Genomic DNA, 16,090 nt, shown 5'->3' with positions numbered 1-16,090 from the left:
AAATTAATATAATTAATGTATGAGAGTTTGTTTCAATTTAAAAATAAAAGATGAATAAAATAGATTTCTTTTATTTTGACTTTTACAAATAAAGGAAAGATGGTCTATTAGGGTGATAACTATTTAGAGCCATTACCCTTGGATGAATAAATTGTTCTCTCAACTTCCTAAGATAAATTTGTCCACCTATTATTGCTAATTATTTTAGGTAATTGATTTTCTAGATTTAGATTTATTATTTTGTTCAGAATTAAATAGCATGCCAAGAAAAATGTAGGAGAATCCTTTATTTATCGTAGATACCATTTAGAAGATATAATATGTATTGATTGTAACATGGCAACTACAAAATCTTATTGATGTTATTATTTATATAATCATTGAGTTGAAAAGTTTACATTTATAGAATAAGTAAGTACTAGACTTTGATTTTACATTTACCTTTATATGAAGTGACTATTGCCACATATAAATTGTATTGATTGAGCAAACAAAATAAATCTGGAACTACTCTTGAAATTGCTTTGCTACATCTAGTGCATCTAGACAAAAACAAAGCATTGCCAATACATAAAAGGAATTTTTTTTTGAAAATAATGTGTCAATGATATAGTAGTTTTGTGTTCAGAGATTTAGAATTGAAATCTCATGGAGGCAAAAAAACTTTGTGTCATCTCTTCAAAGATCAAATTCATGCATAACTTTGAGATAATTTTGAACAAAGCGTTAAACACATCAAAATGTGGAGAAGATCTTAGAGATTAATTAATAAAAACTTCTATTTAAACTATAAACTATAAACTAATTTTATTTTTTAACTATAAACCATGAACCATTTTGTAGAGCATGGATGTCTCAAAATATAATAAGATGATTGCTAAAATTACAAATCGATTCAGTCCCTTATAAAGAAAATCATCAATGCCCATTAAAGATAATTTTGTGTAAATTAAAATTATTCATATCTCGATAACAAATAACATGGTCAAAGTTAGAAATTTTCATTTTATATATATATATATATATATATATATATATATATATATATATATATATATATATATATATATATATATCGACAAGCTAAAAGGTACAGCTGTGGTAGTAAAGTCATGGCAAGGTGTGAGTTCAAACTTTGCCCCGGAAAAAAAAAATTATAAATAAAAAAATATAATGATTTTTTTTACTTTGGAGTAAATTATAATTATTTTAAAGGATGAGGGATGAGATGATGTGTACTTTTTTTTTTGGAAACTTCCATCTTTTCAATTTTTACTAATACTTCTATTTAAAATATCAGTTTTAAAAGAAACTTCTAATATATATATATATATATATATATATATATATATATATATATATTAGAAGTTTCTTTTAAAACTGATATTTTAAATAGAAGTATTAGTAAAAATTGAAAAGATGGAAGTTTCCAAAAAAAAAAGTGGTCTGGTAAGAAATTAAAGATAAATGTGATTTTAAATTTTTTTAAAAAAAATAGAATTATAACATTAAATTTTCATACATTTAGTAGAGAATAATAACAAACTAATTCATAAATAATTAAGGCTATTTATATTGATAACAAAACTTGGTAAAAGTTAGAAGTTTCTTTTAGAACTGATATTTTAGATAAAAGTATTCAGTAAAATTTGAAAAGATGGAAGTTTCTATTCTGAAAAAAATTGTCTTATGAGACACATTCATTTAAACCAATGAAATTAAAGATAAATACGATTTTAAAATTATAAAAATAATAGAATTATAACATTACCTTTGGATACATTTAGTTTATTTAATAAAGTATAATAATAAAATAATTTGATTGGTAGAAATTTATAAATTAATTGAATTAAGTCAATACAATAGTATTGCCTATAACAAGTACTAATAAAAGGTTTTTACAAAGAGCACTACAAGGGACACTTGAAGATAGGAGAGATCATCTCAATTTAGAAAATGACTTCAACAAAAAAGTCCTCCCTATTAAAACGTAGGCATTTCCTCTATGAAGTTGAGAGGCTCAGTTTGACATCCAACGGTTGATAGCGATAGAGAGCAAATGATTGCCATTGAAACGCTTTGAACCGTAGATCTTTTTAGTTTTTCACTGTTCACCACACGATGAAGGCAGACACAGAGACAACAGGGGAAATACACGAGAAAAGGCATAGGGAGCAGGTTGGAGAGTGTGATAAGCTTTTGTGCTACTTCGCTGTTAGCTGCTGTGTTTTACGTGCTCTGACCACTCACTTAGCTATCCATTGTTTTCTGCACTGTCCTCTCTCCCTCCCATTTCTTGATTTTCCTCATTTCCCCCTTCACCACAGATTACATTTCTTCATATCGCTCCTCAACCTTCTTAGAAACCAGAGGAAATTTTATTAAACGGAGTAAGTTTAAGGGACCAAGGAAAAAGGGAAGACGATGGAAAATCAGAGCAAAGAGGTGGGTTATTGAAGCATTTGATTGATTGTGCGGTTATTTACACAGTGCTTTGAGTGATTAGTAATGGATTTGATCGAAAGACCGGCTGTCAACAATCAAGTCAGTGATGATGGAGTTAAGGGCCACCTCATTTCTCAATCGCATGCCATTCATAATCTTGTAAGATCATTTCACCTTAGCTTCTCAGATTTGGGGTTTTAGGTTTTTCCTCCCTTTTCTTTCCGCTTTATCAATCTCATAATAAATATGCTCATGTAAGATCATGGCCTTAGCCTCTCAGATTTAGTTTTTTTGGGTATTTCAGTTTTAATGTTCTAGAATTTCATAATTTTGGTTGTATGGATTTGGAGTTATTTTCCCTATTTGCGAGATTTTTGAAGATGCAGACAGAACAGAAGAATGAATGTGTCAGTTCTGTTTTTGAGAGATCAATTGAGTGAGGATCTTCTAAATTTGTAGATTACATATTCTCTGTCAGAGATGGTTTGTGGGAATCCTGTGGATTCAGATAGAGTGCCAACTTTGTTTTTGAGAGATTATTTGAAGGAGGACTTTTTAAATTTTCAAATACATATTTTCTGTCAGGTGAGTTGTGTGGAATTTTTTAGGATTGAGACAGACTCTCAATATTTCAGGACAGGAATGAATGAGTCAACTTTATGAGAATAATGAATTTGTCAACTGTATTGGGTTTTCAAGACAGCGATGAATGAGTCAAAATGAATTTGTCAACTGTATGGGATTTTTGAGGATTGAGATAGATGAAGGATTTATCAACTTCATTTTTTAGAGGGGAATGAATTTGTCAATTTTTTTTATTCAGGGGAATGAATTTGTTCACTTTTACAGAAATGAAATTGTCAACTTTGATAAGTAGGACATGATTTCCACAGCTTAAGGGGCTTTCTAATGAATGGTTCATAAGGCACAACACTTGGTGAAGGTTTTGCAAATGGGGTTGCAAGCTTTGGGTTTAACTGTGGAGGAAACTTTGTAGTTAAGCGCGCTCAGGCTGGAGTAGTACTGGGATGGGTGACCTCCCGGGAAGTCCTGGTGCTTCACCCCTGTGAGCATCACCTAGATCCAATGAGTGCTAAGTGTTCCATTTATTCTCATGAGAGATGGATTCATGTTGAATCACTACTCATGAAACATGGGTCATCGAGTTTGACTCAAAATCACACAGTTAAATCCTGATATTCACATCACAATTGTCAACTTTATTTTTGGGAGATCAATTGAATAGGGTTATGTTTGCTCCAGATACATCTAATCTATCAAGAATGCTTGTGAGATTATTGAGAATTGAGACAGACTGTCATATTTTAAGATAGTAAAAAAATTTCAACTCTGTTATCCCGAGGACAACTGAATAAGGATTGTTGTTATTTGCAGATGGACATTCTCAATTTCTGCAAACTAATTGTTTATGTCAGGATCAAAAGGACTAGACATTATAAATATGTTTAGACACAATATCAAAATAATCAAGCTCGGTATTTCTACCTATCTTCTCCTTCTCCATTCCACTGGTTGAAAAATCTAGGAGGCCGAGGCATGCAGGAAAGTATATGCCCATAGAAAAACGCGTATTACAGATCTTTCTCACACTTGATTGAGATTTTTTTATATTGAATTTGTCTTTTTATTTTTGTTTTATATAGACAGCCAGAAAGTTCAAAGGACTATTGGCTTATTGCAGATTTCTTGATAACTAATTGAATTTGTCTTTTTATTTCTGTTTTATTTAGAAAACCAGTAAGTACTATGGCTTATTGTATAGACTTGATAGTCCTGTTATCTTTTGGGTTAATTGTAGACAGCATTAATAAGTTCTATTCGGCTCAGTAAGTTGGGAAATATTGAATTTATAGTTTTCTATTGATCTCTCTTGCTTTCTCATTGTAGTTGGGTGTTGCTGAATTTCTTTCTTTCTTACAGTCGGATAATGCTGAATTTTCTTTTAATTGTTGCGGAAGATAACTTTTCCCTTTTCAATTTTTTTTCTTTTTTCCTTCTCAGTATGGTTGGATAATGTTGAATTTCTTGATTTCTGTTGATTGATGTTGAATTTTCTGTTTTCCATTGCAGAAGAGGACTTGGCTGGATAAATACTTCAGCTGCTGCATGAGTGCTGCCTGAGGGCAGTATATTTCTTGATCATTCAAGTATTCATCTGTTGGGGATCAAGGTTGAAAATCATCAGCCTGATTATATGACATTGTAAAATTCCAAATTTGGGGCTTGCAGGGTATTCGGTATGTGAAATTTTATTTTTGGGTCATGAAGAATGGATTGAACTTATTTGTAAAATTTTGGAGTTCTCCACACACTGCGCTCTGCTTTAAAAAGCAAATTTCTGTTTGGGTTTTGTGCTTTGTACCAGATGCATTGTCTGACATTACATAATTCCATAAAAGGAACTCTTCTCTGTTATAAAATCCATTCTATCTTTTCAAGATCAAGTAAGATAATTTACTTTGCACTCGAAGACAAACCAATTGAAATCTATATATCTAGGAACTTGTATGTGGTATAAACTTCATTCTTTCTTTTCAAGATCAAGCAAGATAATTTACCTTGCACTCGACACAAAACAAATGAGATCTTATTGTTCCAAGAGGACTTTTTTTGAAAGTGTGAGCAGAGGATAAAAAAGAATAGGAAAACCATTAAATACTGAATGGATCATAACCCACATTTCAAAGATCTAATATTGTTAAAGCATAACATTCATTTCTGTATGGAAAACAAGGAAAATGGATTCTTTCAAGAAATATGATAGGAGGAATTTGATAGCGTAAGCTACAGAAGACTAAACAAAAATTACTCACACGGTGACATAATAAAGAAAAAAACCAACGTAATCAACTTTCAGCCTTAATCATGATCATATAACTAGCTAATATATACTCTATATGTAAAATACGCCGAGATGCATCGAGGCGTTGAATTTTTCTTAAAAGGTTAGACGATCATCAAAGAAATCTCAGTCGTTCAACCATCATAAAGAAAATGCAAAAAATTATTCATGTCTTGGGCCCGGGTGAGAGATGTCCACGTCATAGCAGCTTCCATCGAAGTGTTCTGTCGGTTTCCCATTCCATGAAGAGCAAGTTTGCTCCTGCTTCTACTCCATTCTTTCTTGGGCATCAATTTTTTCTCACTCACAGTGCTCTGCAAAACCCTCCATCTTTTGTTGAAGCTGATCTCAATCTGAGGCCCTACCATTGGCAAAGATGGCTGTGAAGAATTAACCCTACCAGAGTCAAATGTGGAGAGCATGAAAAGCAAGATCGTGAAGAGAAAGATTGGAGCACAAATTGAGATTGTGGATTTCGCACTCTTGGAGAGGTTGCATCTGGATGCTTTCTCGTCAAAGAAGAACAAGAGCCTCAAAACATCTCTGGTTCCAATGCTGCTTGATCTCTCTAACATGGCATAAGAAGATCTATTTCTTGTAGCCCAACTCATTGCGCAAGGATGAATTATTTGGACAAAAAGAAAAAGAATGGAAAGAAAGCTGATTTCAATCACATAATGAGAACTCTATTGCAAAGATGTGATGAGAGGAGTAGAGGAAGAAGAGTAAATGGACACTAATTAAGTGGGAACATAGCTACAAAGAGTCACAATTAGTCTGACAGATCAATATTTTTTGAGGCTTGAAGCATGAAATTGTAACACGTGATCTAGGATAGAATTTTGTGCTCAACTCAATTTTTTGTGCTCAACTCAAATGTGGTAGGCGGAAAGATGTATGATTGTGCGTAGAAAACTCCATATGAAACTCCACTCTTGATTCTCCTATTTCCACTCTCATTCAAAACTTCAATCTTCTATTATTTCATGAGACCTTCATCATTCATGGCCTGCATCGAGATTTTGTTGATTGCTTTGTTCATTCTGCTAAAATGTCCAAAATAGGTTTCTTTTCCAAGGCCTTCCGTCCCAACAAAACTTGGTATCGATGGAGTCAGTGAATCCAATTGAGTGAACCTACCAGAGATGCTTTTGCTTGAGTTGAAAAGCCTCATTTACATAAACAGAAACAATCACAACATCAAATAGTGCTTGTAGCGTTTCAGATTCAAATCTCCAAGAAAGCCCTGATTCCAATTGCTAGATTAATCTTTTGTTGTTGAGGATCATAGACGTGAATGCAAGTTAACGACGAAATCCATGTCTCTTCATCATTATTCTCCACAAATCTAAATTCTTATTCGATACAAAATTCATAATATAGATGAGCATCCATCAATGTCGTCTTCTCTACCCTGCTCCCCCCCATCAAACATTTCAGCACACCTGGCCTGAATGTCCTAATGCTCACATCACGTAGTGACTAAAGTCAGTTTCATGTGAATCCTTGCTCTTTCAATTCCTACACAATTTCAATTACCATTACTAGGATGTCCTGAAAAAAAGAATCACTCAAGTACTGATAATGGTTAATGGTTATTTTCGCATAAAGAATTGGGTGGGAGTGGGCACATGAGCAAACCTCGGGCATGTTGACGAAGTAATCGACTTTGTGGAAGGCCATGGAGAGAGGTTGGAGGGGAAAAGCCATTGTTTCTTGCTAGCCTCATGGGCACTTCTTTCATTTTCACATTAATGTAAATCCTTTGAATTATTAGCTCCTCCCAAGATTCTCTTGTTCACAACCACCCGCACAAGTATATTGGGTGAGAGATTAGGAAGCCTGGATTTCATGTTTATCAGCTTTGAACAACTCTCAAAAGAGAATTGATGAGAGCATAAAGTTCCTATATTTTAGGCGTTTGATTGAATCGGTTCTGTTGGCTGTGAAGATCTCCACTATGCAAATCTTTTGAACATCTCTCAAATCGAGGACTCTACTACATTAGTTTGAGGTGAATTTTAGTTAGATTTTATAGGTAGTTGTATGAATATCTATATTTAACATAAACGCCCAAATCAGACAACAACTCGGTGTTTTTAGAAATTATAAAACAATCTCACTCTGTCTTTGATTGCAGTTATAAACCTGCATGCTTTGAACTTTAAGATTGAGAGACTGAAATATTGAATGGAGAAGCTCAATGTAAGACAACTGCCATTAATTTTTGTTTACTTTAAACTTTGAACTCAGCCAAATCTACGCATAAAATTGTCTTGTGAAATGTATATTGTAAAGAATGTTTGAATTCAGCTGGAAGATGAAGAATATTTGAATAAATTCAGCCATGAAATGAGGAATATTTGACTATTTCAGATTTGGAAATCCACTTGTTCTAAACTTTAAGGTAGATAGTGGATCTGAGAGTTTAATAAATATCATCAATTTCTATTACCATATGCTTTTTCAATACTTTAAAAAGAGATAGAGGAAGGGCACACTTAGAAAATAGTTAGGAATCCTACATGTATATGGTAGAAAATAATTTTTTTTTGTTTTTATTGATCTTAGATTTCTGAAATTTGTGGTGAGAGATAGAAAAGGATAGATACATAAAGGGAGAAACTAAAGGTACTAGGATAGACATGGAGAGATAGAAATGGAGTGAAGTGGGAAGGGAGAGAGGGAATATAGGAGAGATACTGAATGCCACTGATACTAATATAGAGATAGAGAGAGAAATAGATGGAGATGAGAAGACAAAGAGATATATCAAAGAAGAGAGAGAGGTGGAGAGAAAGGGAGAGATATGTCGAGATAGGGAGATGCATAGAGGGAAGAAAAAGAGAGAGACATATATCTAATCGGAGATTGAGAAGCAAATGGATATAAAGAGGAGAAGGAAATATAGAGGGAGAGAATGGAGATGGAAGATATTAACATATAAAGAAGAGAAAATCAGTAAGCAATATATATAAAGATAAAGGTAGAGGCAAAAACATATATTTAGAGACCAAGGTAGAAATGGGGAAATATATAGGGATAGAGAGTCATGGAAAGATAATAAGGTAAACATATACATATCTAGATAGATATAGAGATAGAGGGAGGATATAGAGAGAGATGGGAGAAGAAATATGGAGATGTGAATATTTAAAGGTATATGAAGGGGGTGATGGAGAGATGAACATAGAGTGAGAGGATGAGAGAAAAATAGATAGAGAGATAAAGATCGATCAAAAGGTACAGATAGAAAGAAATCAGAAGAGATAATGTCAAAGAGGGTATAGAAAGAGATATAAATGGTTAGATAGACTAATAGAGAAATGAATAGATAAAAAGAGGATGAGGGGGAGAGAAAAACAATAAGACAAATACTTAGATAACCTTCCATAATTCTGCGGCGTACCTATTGCACACCAAGGTGCGATTGCTAGTTTACATAACAAAGACTATTAAAATCTTAAGATTCATGTTATTCATGAGTGACTCTTTTTCCTTTGAAAACTAAATCTACTACGGTTCCGAAAGTAAACTTATTAAAACTTTATATTGTTGGGCAGATGGGGGTAGCCAAATTATATAAAGCGGATTGAAAAACAAAACTGCCCCTCGCACCTGGTACGCTACGGGTTTTAGTTTGATGTTTAGCAGATGGTGATGCACTCATCATCTCCTATCGTATTTTGCACATGTAAAATCGTAATTGACTTCAAAGCCTCCACCAAATCAATACATAAGAAAATCCCAGTTTTTCTATTTTCTATTTTCTATTCTACCGTCACATGCTAATTACTGAGTCAGATCTGGCCTACTTACAATTCAAATCTATGCGCGTTTACGTGTTCTTTTCCGTGAAAGTTAAGTCGACGTCAAATTAAAGTCATTATTGACGTATAGAAATATGGACTTTATTCTATTGTTTTTATGAGCCACTTCAATTACATCATCAACCCAAGTTATTCCGACATTTCCCAAATACCCGAAGTAAGATAAGCGGAGAGGAGATGCAGTGGAATCTATGACGTGTTCAGTGGATGTGATTTTATTAAAGGCATCCCTTCATTGATGATTTCTGTAACTTTTTGATTTCAGATTGATAACTAGAGGTGAAGGACACTTCTTTTCTAGTTAGGGTAATGAATTAACTAGATAAATAAATCACTTCTGGAGCTAATATGGATTTGAGCTAATTTTATTTATTCATCAATATGATCTTGTGGATAGTGGGTCATTAGAATTGTCATATCATATAACAAATAGATATATGTATGTAGAAGAGTGATTAAAATTTTATATACACTCTGAAAAATATTTTAGATTACAAGAGTTGAACATTATATTTCTAAGTTTGAAAGATTTTAACACAATAGGAAGCACACAACATATGTCTACTATGATAGACTCTAGAATTATCCCCTAATTCATATCTTACAATTGTTCTAATAAATGTTAATCTTAGATTTTGATTGTTCATATTTGCAGGGTCAAAAAGTAATATTATACATCTACAATTATGTATTTAAAGACATTATCTTAAAGCATTAGTGTACAATCATCACAATTGATTGATAAATAATATTATTCAAGAAATAATCGAAATGCTTTATCGGTATCTCAACTATTCTCTATTTAAATCAAGAAATAAAACTATCAGTTAGAAATCAAATAATGTGTTGTTAAAAGAATACCCTAAGTACGTTCTTTAATAATCAAATATCAAGTTGCTTATGCATAGGCAACTTAGCAACACTTATTCACATATTACATTCACCTAGTTTAACATATTTTCTTTTATTGTCAATTCAATCTTAAGGTAGCTTGATAACATCGCATAATGCATTAAACTTTGAATATTTCATTAAAAAATCTGGAGAAAGGTGGTAGACAAAGATTTTGATTATAAGGTGAGATTTTATTCAAAGCTATGCTTGGGCAGCTACTATAGAAATCAATAGGGTCGATGTTCTCATTTGAGCAAATGTGGGTAATTGTCACAAATGTCCCTCTAGATTCTACCAGCACAACTTTTCCCCATTATGAATGCTTGACTATTACCCTCACCACATCTTGAAGATCATGTGCCAGATTGTGCAAATGAGAATATCTTGTAGTTGCATTTTACTTGGTTTGGGAGAGTTATCTAGCTGTTTTATTTTTCGGTTGAAATTATTGTGCAAGATGGTTAAACATAAGAAATGAAAAAATATATTAGGAATTATTAATAACTATTTAATTGCTTTGTTCAATATAAAATAAGAATTGTACCACGGATAATGATACTCTACCCCTTTCAAAAGTATCTCTGAGAGGTTCATGAGTTGTGTCCATTATATCAACTCTGTGATCCAATTCATAGAACTGTTAATACACAGGAGTACCTCTATATACAACTTTAATACCAATTCGATAGGAACTTCAAAACTTTCTAAATTCTTGATGTATGATTAGATGACATCTCTTGCAAGCATTCATATAGTTCACAAGCTATCTAAGTTTCCAATTTTTTCATAAATTTACACCATTCCGTATACTTCGTCGGTTGTCGAATTTTTTTATAGAATTTCCATTTATAGGCAGACATATAAGGAAATGTTAGTTAAGTGGGGAACTACCTTCGCATGAAAGTTTGTAAGATCCATTTCATCAAATATCGTACAACCACAATGAATCCAATTTGAGGGACTTCATGTGTAGTACGTACGATGCTGGCATAAACCATGGAGATTATTTGTATTGTCTACCAACTTCATTTGCTTGAAGGTTTAAGCCTATTCAACAAATTAGTTCTGCACATAACCTACAAGTGTTATAGCTACTTTATTGAAATGACACCCTTTGAGGCATTATATCAAACAGTTCATGCATGTTGTCTACGAGCACAATCAGCTTTGGTCAAATTCCTGATCCGCTCTGATCTTCTCAAAGGTTTTTCTTTTTGTTGCTTTTTATCTGCATCCTGCATTATACAAATACAAACTATTCTTACTAAATGTCCTTTGAAGAAATAAACTATCAAAGAAACATAGAAAGCCTAGTAACAACAAAATAGAGTAGGAAGGGCAAGGATCCTAAGTGGTTAGAGATGATCTCATTCACATGGAATACTCCCCTCCCCCAAGATCAGTAGCACTTTCCACTTATAAGGGAATATGCTTATTGTGTAGGAAGATTGACATACTTTATAGAGAGCACAATCTGACACTTTTGGGTTTTGTATCCGATCCAATCTTCTCACAGCCATTTCTTTGAGCTTCTTTTTATCTACATCCTGAAATGTGCAACCACAATCTATTGTTAGAAATTGTCCTTTTGAGGGAAATCAACTAGAAAGTAAAAATAGCAAGACTGAGTATACAAGAAAACATTGTAGGAAGGGCAAAGATCATGGGTGGTTAGAGAAGATCCTTTTCATCATGGAATGCTTCCCTGAAAGTATAGGAGCACTTCCACTAAAAAGGGAACACATTCATGCCCATTGTGCAAGAAGGATGATGTGACAATGGCATACTTCCTTATACAGACTACAATCAGATTTTGGTGGGTTGCATACCCAATCTGATCTTCTCACAGGTATTAGCTTTTGCTGCTCTTTATGTTTATCCTGCATTATACAAACACACACTTTTCTTAGAAATGTTCCTTGAAGAAAATTACATGAAAATAGCTAAGACTGGGTACACAGAAAACTAATGTAGGAAGGACGAGGATACTGAGTAGTTAAAGAAGATATTATTCATTGTGGAATGCTCCCCGCAAGATCAGTAGCATTTTATTCTTAAAAGGGGGAAAATGTTGACATGACATACTAATTTAGACAAAACATAATTAGATAGAGAACAAAATGCTATCCCTTCTGGAAAGAGGACTACTGTTAACAAAATCCTTACACATCAAACCAGAAATGATGTAGAATCTTATCATAATAAAAATCTGAACCATAGAAATAGACTTAGCTCATGTAGAATGTCAGACTCTTCATGGATCATACATTTCCTTAAGAACTCTCACGACTCCTCTTTATCCCCAAAACAATCAGTTCCTGCTCTCCTTTCTACTAGGACTAATCCTCTTGTATCGCAATTGAACTCATTCTCTATAAACTGAACTTGCTCTCTAAATGGAACTAACAGCACTGGATGCTAGTTAAATGTAACTATCGTTCTAGACAACAAAACTAACCCTCTGAAAAGAACTGAATCGGTAACAACTGAATCACTTGGTTGACACTGTATGGCATACTATCATTGCCCATTGAGCATGGAAAGAAAATAGAACATCGGCAACAGGATTCTTAATAATTAAAAGTAATGTTTGAGATGACAACAATATGATACTTGACAAGGATAACAAAAATAATGGAGATGTATATGACACCTTGAGCATTAGTAAAATAAGTTACATTATACCATATGCAGAATCAATGGAGGAAGAACTCTTATGAGAAAATACTTCAAAATCATTGAAATGTTTCATTGCCAAGAGCAATAAAGATAATAATATGAAGATAAAGCAGCTCATTAGATTCTACTGCATTAGAAAGGGAAACAGTATTAATGTAAAATCACCTTATTTATCATCATTGTGAAACTTCCATAAAACGAATTTTCCAAATAAATTTCTCCAGCTGCCATGTTTTCTTGGTTTGTGGTTGAAGTTGAATCGCCCTTCCTCCGAACTTCCTGGTTGGGAATGTAAAATGAACTTCTTCCAATATTTGAATCGTTCCACATGATATCTTTCTTTTTGCCGGAAGAGCTGACCGTCTGTAGAGAATACTCATTTAGAAGCTGCACATTAGGCACACAAGAATCCTTCGCCTGCAATGACAACATCTGCTTTAAAGGACCTTGTTGAGCACGAGTGTTCTTTGTCTGAATTTCTTTAACAATTTCTAGGGAAGTCCTAGGACAGGCATATGTTGTCTTTTTCTTGTACCAATTAAGCACTATTGCAGCTGCACAAATGAATGCACCTGTAACTCCACAAAGCAGGGGACTTCTTACAGATTTCACTGGAATACTAGATAACACTGCTCCCAAATGTTTGCAATCTTCTGTAACAAGAACATCCAATACCCTCAAGTGTTTGGAATCTTCTGAAACAAGGACATCCAACATGTCCAAATGTTTGGAGTTTTCTGCAACAAAAACATCCAATACCCAATCCTTGGCCTTTTTTCCCTCTAACATCATAGTTTCTATCTGTTTGGGGCTCTCCAACGCTAGAGTTTTAGACTGGCATGATTCTAGTGTGCCAAACTGCTTAAGCACTGCTAGACCATGGGTTTCATCTTCGTCAATCGCCATGCTGAACTTCTCTATATTTTCATTGATTGGCAGACTATGTTCAACTAAATCCTTGTTAATGAAAAAGCCCAATTCATTGCCATATTTATTCATTGACAGGTCCAAGTCCTCTTCTACTATTTCACTCATTGGCAGACCGAATCCATCTGCATATTCATTGAAAGCTTGCAAATTAAGACCAGCATAATACTTGCTGGAATGCCATGCAGATATACAGAAAATAAGCACAAAGAGCACCGCCACTAAAATCAGAATCTTATTTTTGAAACAAGAAGACCTATGACTTCTTTCCATTCCTCCGTATGTATTCTCGAGGCCTTCATCATCGTCCATTCTGCCTGGCCGATAGCGCAAGAATTGTGGCCTAGGAAACGTATACGTAGATTTATCCAGTGGGTCATAACATCGGAGGTCTTGGTCTCCTCCCAAACTCCCAAAATCAGAAACATCTTTATTATTATCTATGGATAACATGTTTATTATTTTTTCTAATCTCCTCTGCAACTCCTCCGAAGACAGGGGTTCCAACGTTGCCAATGTATCCGCGTCCTCCTTTGAATTGGGTGTTGAGAAGCTCTCCTTAGCCATTCTTCCCAGTTGGACAACGATGCAAAGAAGCAGGAACGCACACAGAGAGGGAAAAAAAAGAGCAGCAATGCAAATACAACAACAATGCACAAACAGAGCAACCATGCACGGAGACAAAAACAAAAAACAGAGCAACTATATAACAATGCGAAATGACAAGAGGCAGTTGAACGGTCATATTTCGAAATACCTGAAACTGCGCGCGTATGAGATCCGTCGGTCTGTCACACGGCGACATCAACGGCAACCCTCCCAATTATTCTGCCTAAAAACAATTTTAGGTCACCATTGAAAACGATTTTATAGAAGATTTGTAAATCTTCTCCGAACATTCTATAGAAATGATTTTTCCTAAATTTTTCATTTAGTAAATCTGCCTCCAAAATCTTCCGGTTAAGAAGTCGTCTGTAAGTCTTATCTAAATCTTTCATTTAGAAATTGCCTGAAAATCTTCCATTAAAAGTCGCCGAAAATCTTTGATGAATTGTCTGAAAATCTTTCATTTAGTAATTTCCTGAAAATGTTCCATTTGAAAGTCATCTATAAATCTTCTTCTGAGCTGTCCAAAAATCTATCATTCAGAAAATGTCTGAAGATCTTCCAGTTAACAACGGTCATTTAAGGGTTGTCCAAAATTTCAGTTGGAAATTGATTGAAAATAATCGTCTTCTTCATTCTTCCATTAACACGTTTGATGGGCAAGCAAGTGACAAATACAAGTAATGTCATTTTTTATGGTTTCCTGCGATTGTCTATTGTAGCTTTTATTCAACTAACAATCTCTAAATCATTGATTACATTTGTGATCTAAGATATTAGTGTACATATGTGCGTATAAATACAAGATACATAAGGGCTTTGAAGTTTGATTTATATTCTCAAGTTGTTTTTATTTACATGTGTAGGCAGTTGGCAGATGAAGCATCCAAGCCAGTGGCAGGGGAGAGGCAAGTCCATTTTATTTACTTATGCCATCTATTTCTTCCATAGAAGCATGAACAATACAACCATATGACTTTCTTCCCCTTTTGTCAGGTATTCATAGAGGACCTCTCAATGATATGCCGCTATTGTATTTCTACGATGCAAGATTTTTCACTCCTTTCCTATTTGTTTTTGGTTTCCATGAAGTTCTCTCCCAAAATTATCTTTTCTTTTTCCATTGGCTCAAGCGATTTTTCCGGGCAATCTTTTTAACTTCTGCTCAAAAAAATTGACAAGAAATTGGGCTTAGGATTGTGGCAAGTGGTTTTATATGTCTTCCATGCAACTCTTACAAGGTAGTTGTTATAGGTGTCATCCATTGTTCCTACTACAAGGCAGCTCCTCTAGAAGATAAATGTTCAACAAAATGTTACAAATAGCTCCTTAAAGAACTAAGTGTTGTCCATGTTCCACTTCTTCTAGAGAACATTCTAATCTTTCAACTTTTTCAGCATATTAAAAAGTCCATCTGAATTGGAAAAGAATTTCTCCAGAGAACACTTTTACCATTGTAGAACGAGTAATTGAATCCTTAATTTTTTTCATATAGTTCTTTTCATGCAAAAATAGGTGAGCTCTCTTTTTGGGAACAAACAGATCTTGTGGATTTTTAGACACATAATTCTATTTTTGCATAGAAATAGCTTCAATTTTTTGCAGCCACAAAATTGGTTATATTAAGGTCATTTATTAAAAGACTGGAATTTTTTTCTATATTTGTTAGGAATTTGCAGCCAAAACCCTTGCGAATTTATGATGGTAATTTCTCTTGCTCTCACTTGCTCATTTTCTTTCTAGAGAGCTTGCAACAAACATAGATAGATATTTAAGAACCCTATTCTTTTTCTTAAAAAATATTTTATATAAAAGCTTCTGAATAGATCTTGGGCAGTAATGTTTA

At 33.8% G+C, this 16,090-nt stretch overlaps 1 protein-coding gene and 1 long non-coding RNA gene across 4 annotated transcripts; one reads left to right on the top strand and one right to left on the bottom strand.

Moving 5' to 3' along the window:
• Positions 1-2,111: 2,111 nt before the first annotated feature.
• Positions 2,112-15,734, top strand: LOC149557252 (uncharacterized). Of its 2 annotated transcripts, XR_016364860.1 has the most exons (4): positions 2,112-2,604; positions 4,537-4,703; positions 15,111-15,152; positions 15,241-15,734. It is a non-coding gene; the product is annotated as an uncharacterized LOC149557252 (long non-coding RNA). The 2 variants fall into 2 exon arrangements; XR_016364859.1 differs by having other exon boundaries at positions 2,115-2,604; positions 15,111-15,734.
• Positions 10,851-14,897, bottom strand: LOC149557253 (uncharacterized). Of its 2 annotated transcripts, XM_089831964.1 has the most exons (5): positions 14,396-14,897; positions 12,877-13,763; positions 11,862-11,912; positions 11,490-11,579; positions 10,851-11,267 (listed from the first exon to the last, which is right to left on the bottom strand). In XM_089831964.1, the coding sequence occupies exons 2-5, from the start codon at positions 13,744-13,746 to the stop codon at positions 11,169-11,171; spliced, it is 1,110 nt and encodes a 369-aa protein (XP_089688090.1). In that variant the 5' UTR covers positions 13,747-13,763; positions 14,396-14,897; the 3' UTR covers positions 10,851-11,168. The 2 variants fall into 2 exon arrangements, with proteins under 2 accessions (XP_089688090.1, XP_089688088.1); XM_089831962.1 differs by having other exon boundaries at positions 12,877-14,897.
• Positions 15,735-16,090: the final 356 nt, after the last annotated feature.

The sequence above is a fragment of the Cupressus sempervirens genome, chromosome 5 (assembly GCF_028749045.1).
Source record: "Cupressus sempervirens isolate cs-2001-9-10 chromosome 5, ASM2874904v1, whole genome shotgun sequence".
In the NCBI taxonomy this organism is placed as follows: domain Eukaryota; kingdom Viridiplantae; phylum Streptophyta; class Pinopsida; order Cupressales; family Cupressaceae; genus Cupressus; species Cupressus sempervirens.
The sequence above is the reverse complement of the archived record's forward strand: the minus strand, read 5'-3'. Positions and strand labels throughout refer to the sequence as shown.

Bases quoted from the DNA above. Each gene is read 5' to 3' on its own strand.
- LOC149557253 (XM_089831962.1), bottom strand. From the start codon at position 14,310: ATGGTTGCTCTGTTTGTGCATTGTTGTTGTATTTGCATTGCTGCTCTT. The intron at 11,913-12,876 runs GTGATTTTACAT...TGTATAATGCAG, and splicing joins TCACAATGATGATAAATAAG to GATAAACATAAAGAGCAGCA. The intron at 11,268-11,489 runs GTATGTCAATCT...TGTATAATGCAG, and splicing joins CAGATTGTGCTCTCTATAAA to GATGCAGATAAAAAGCAACA.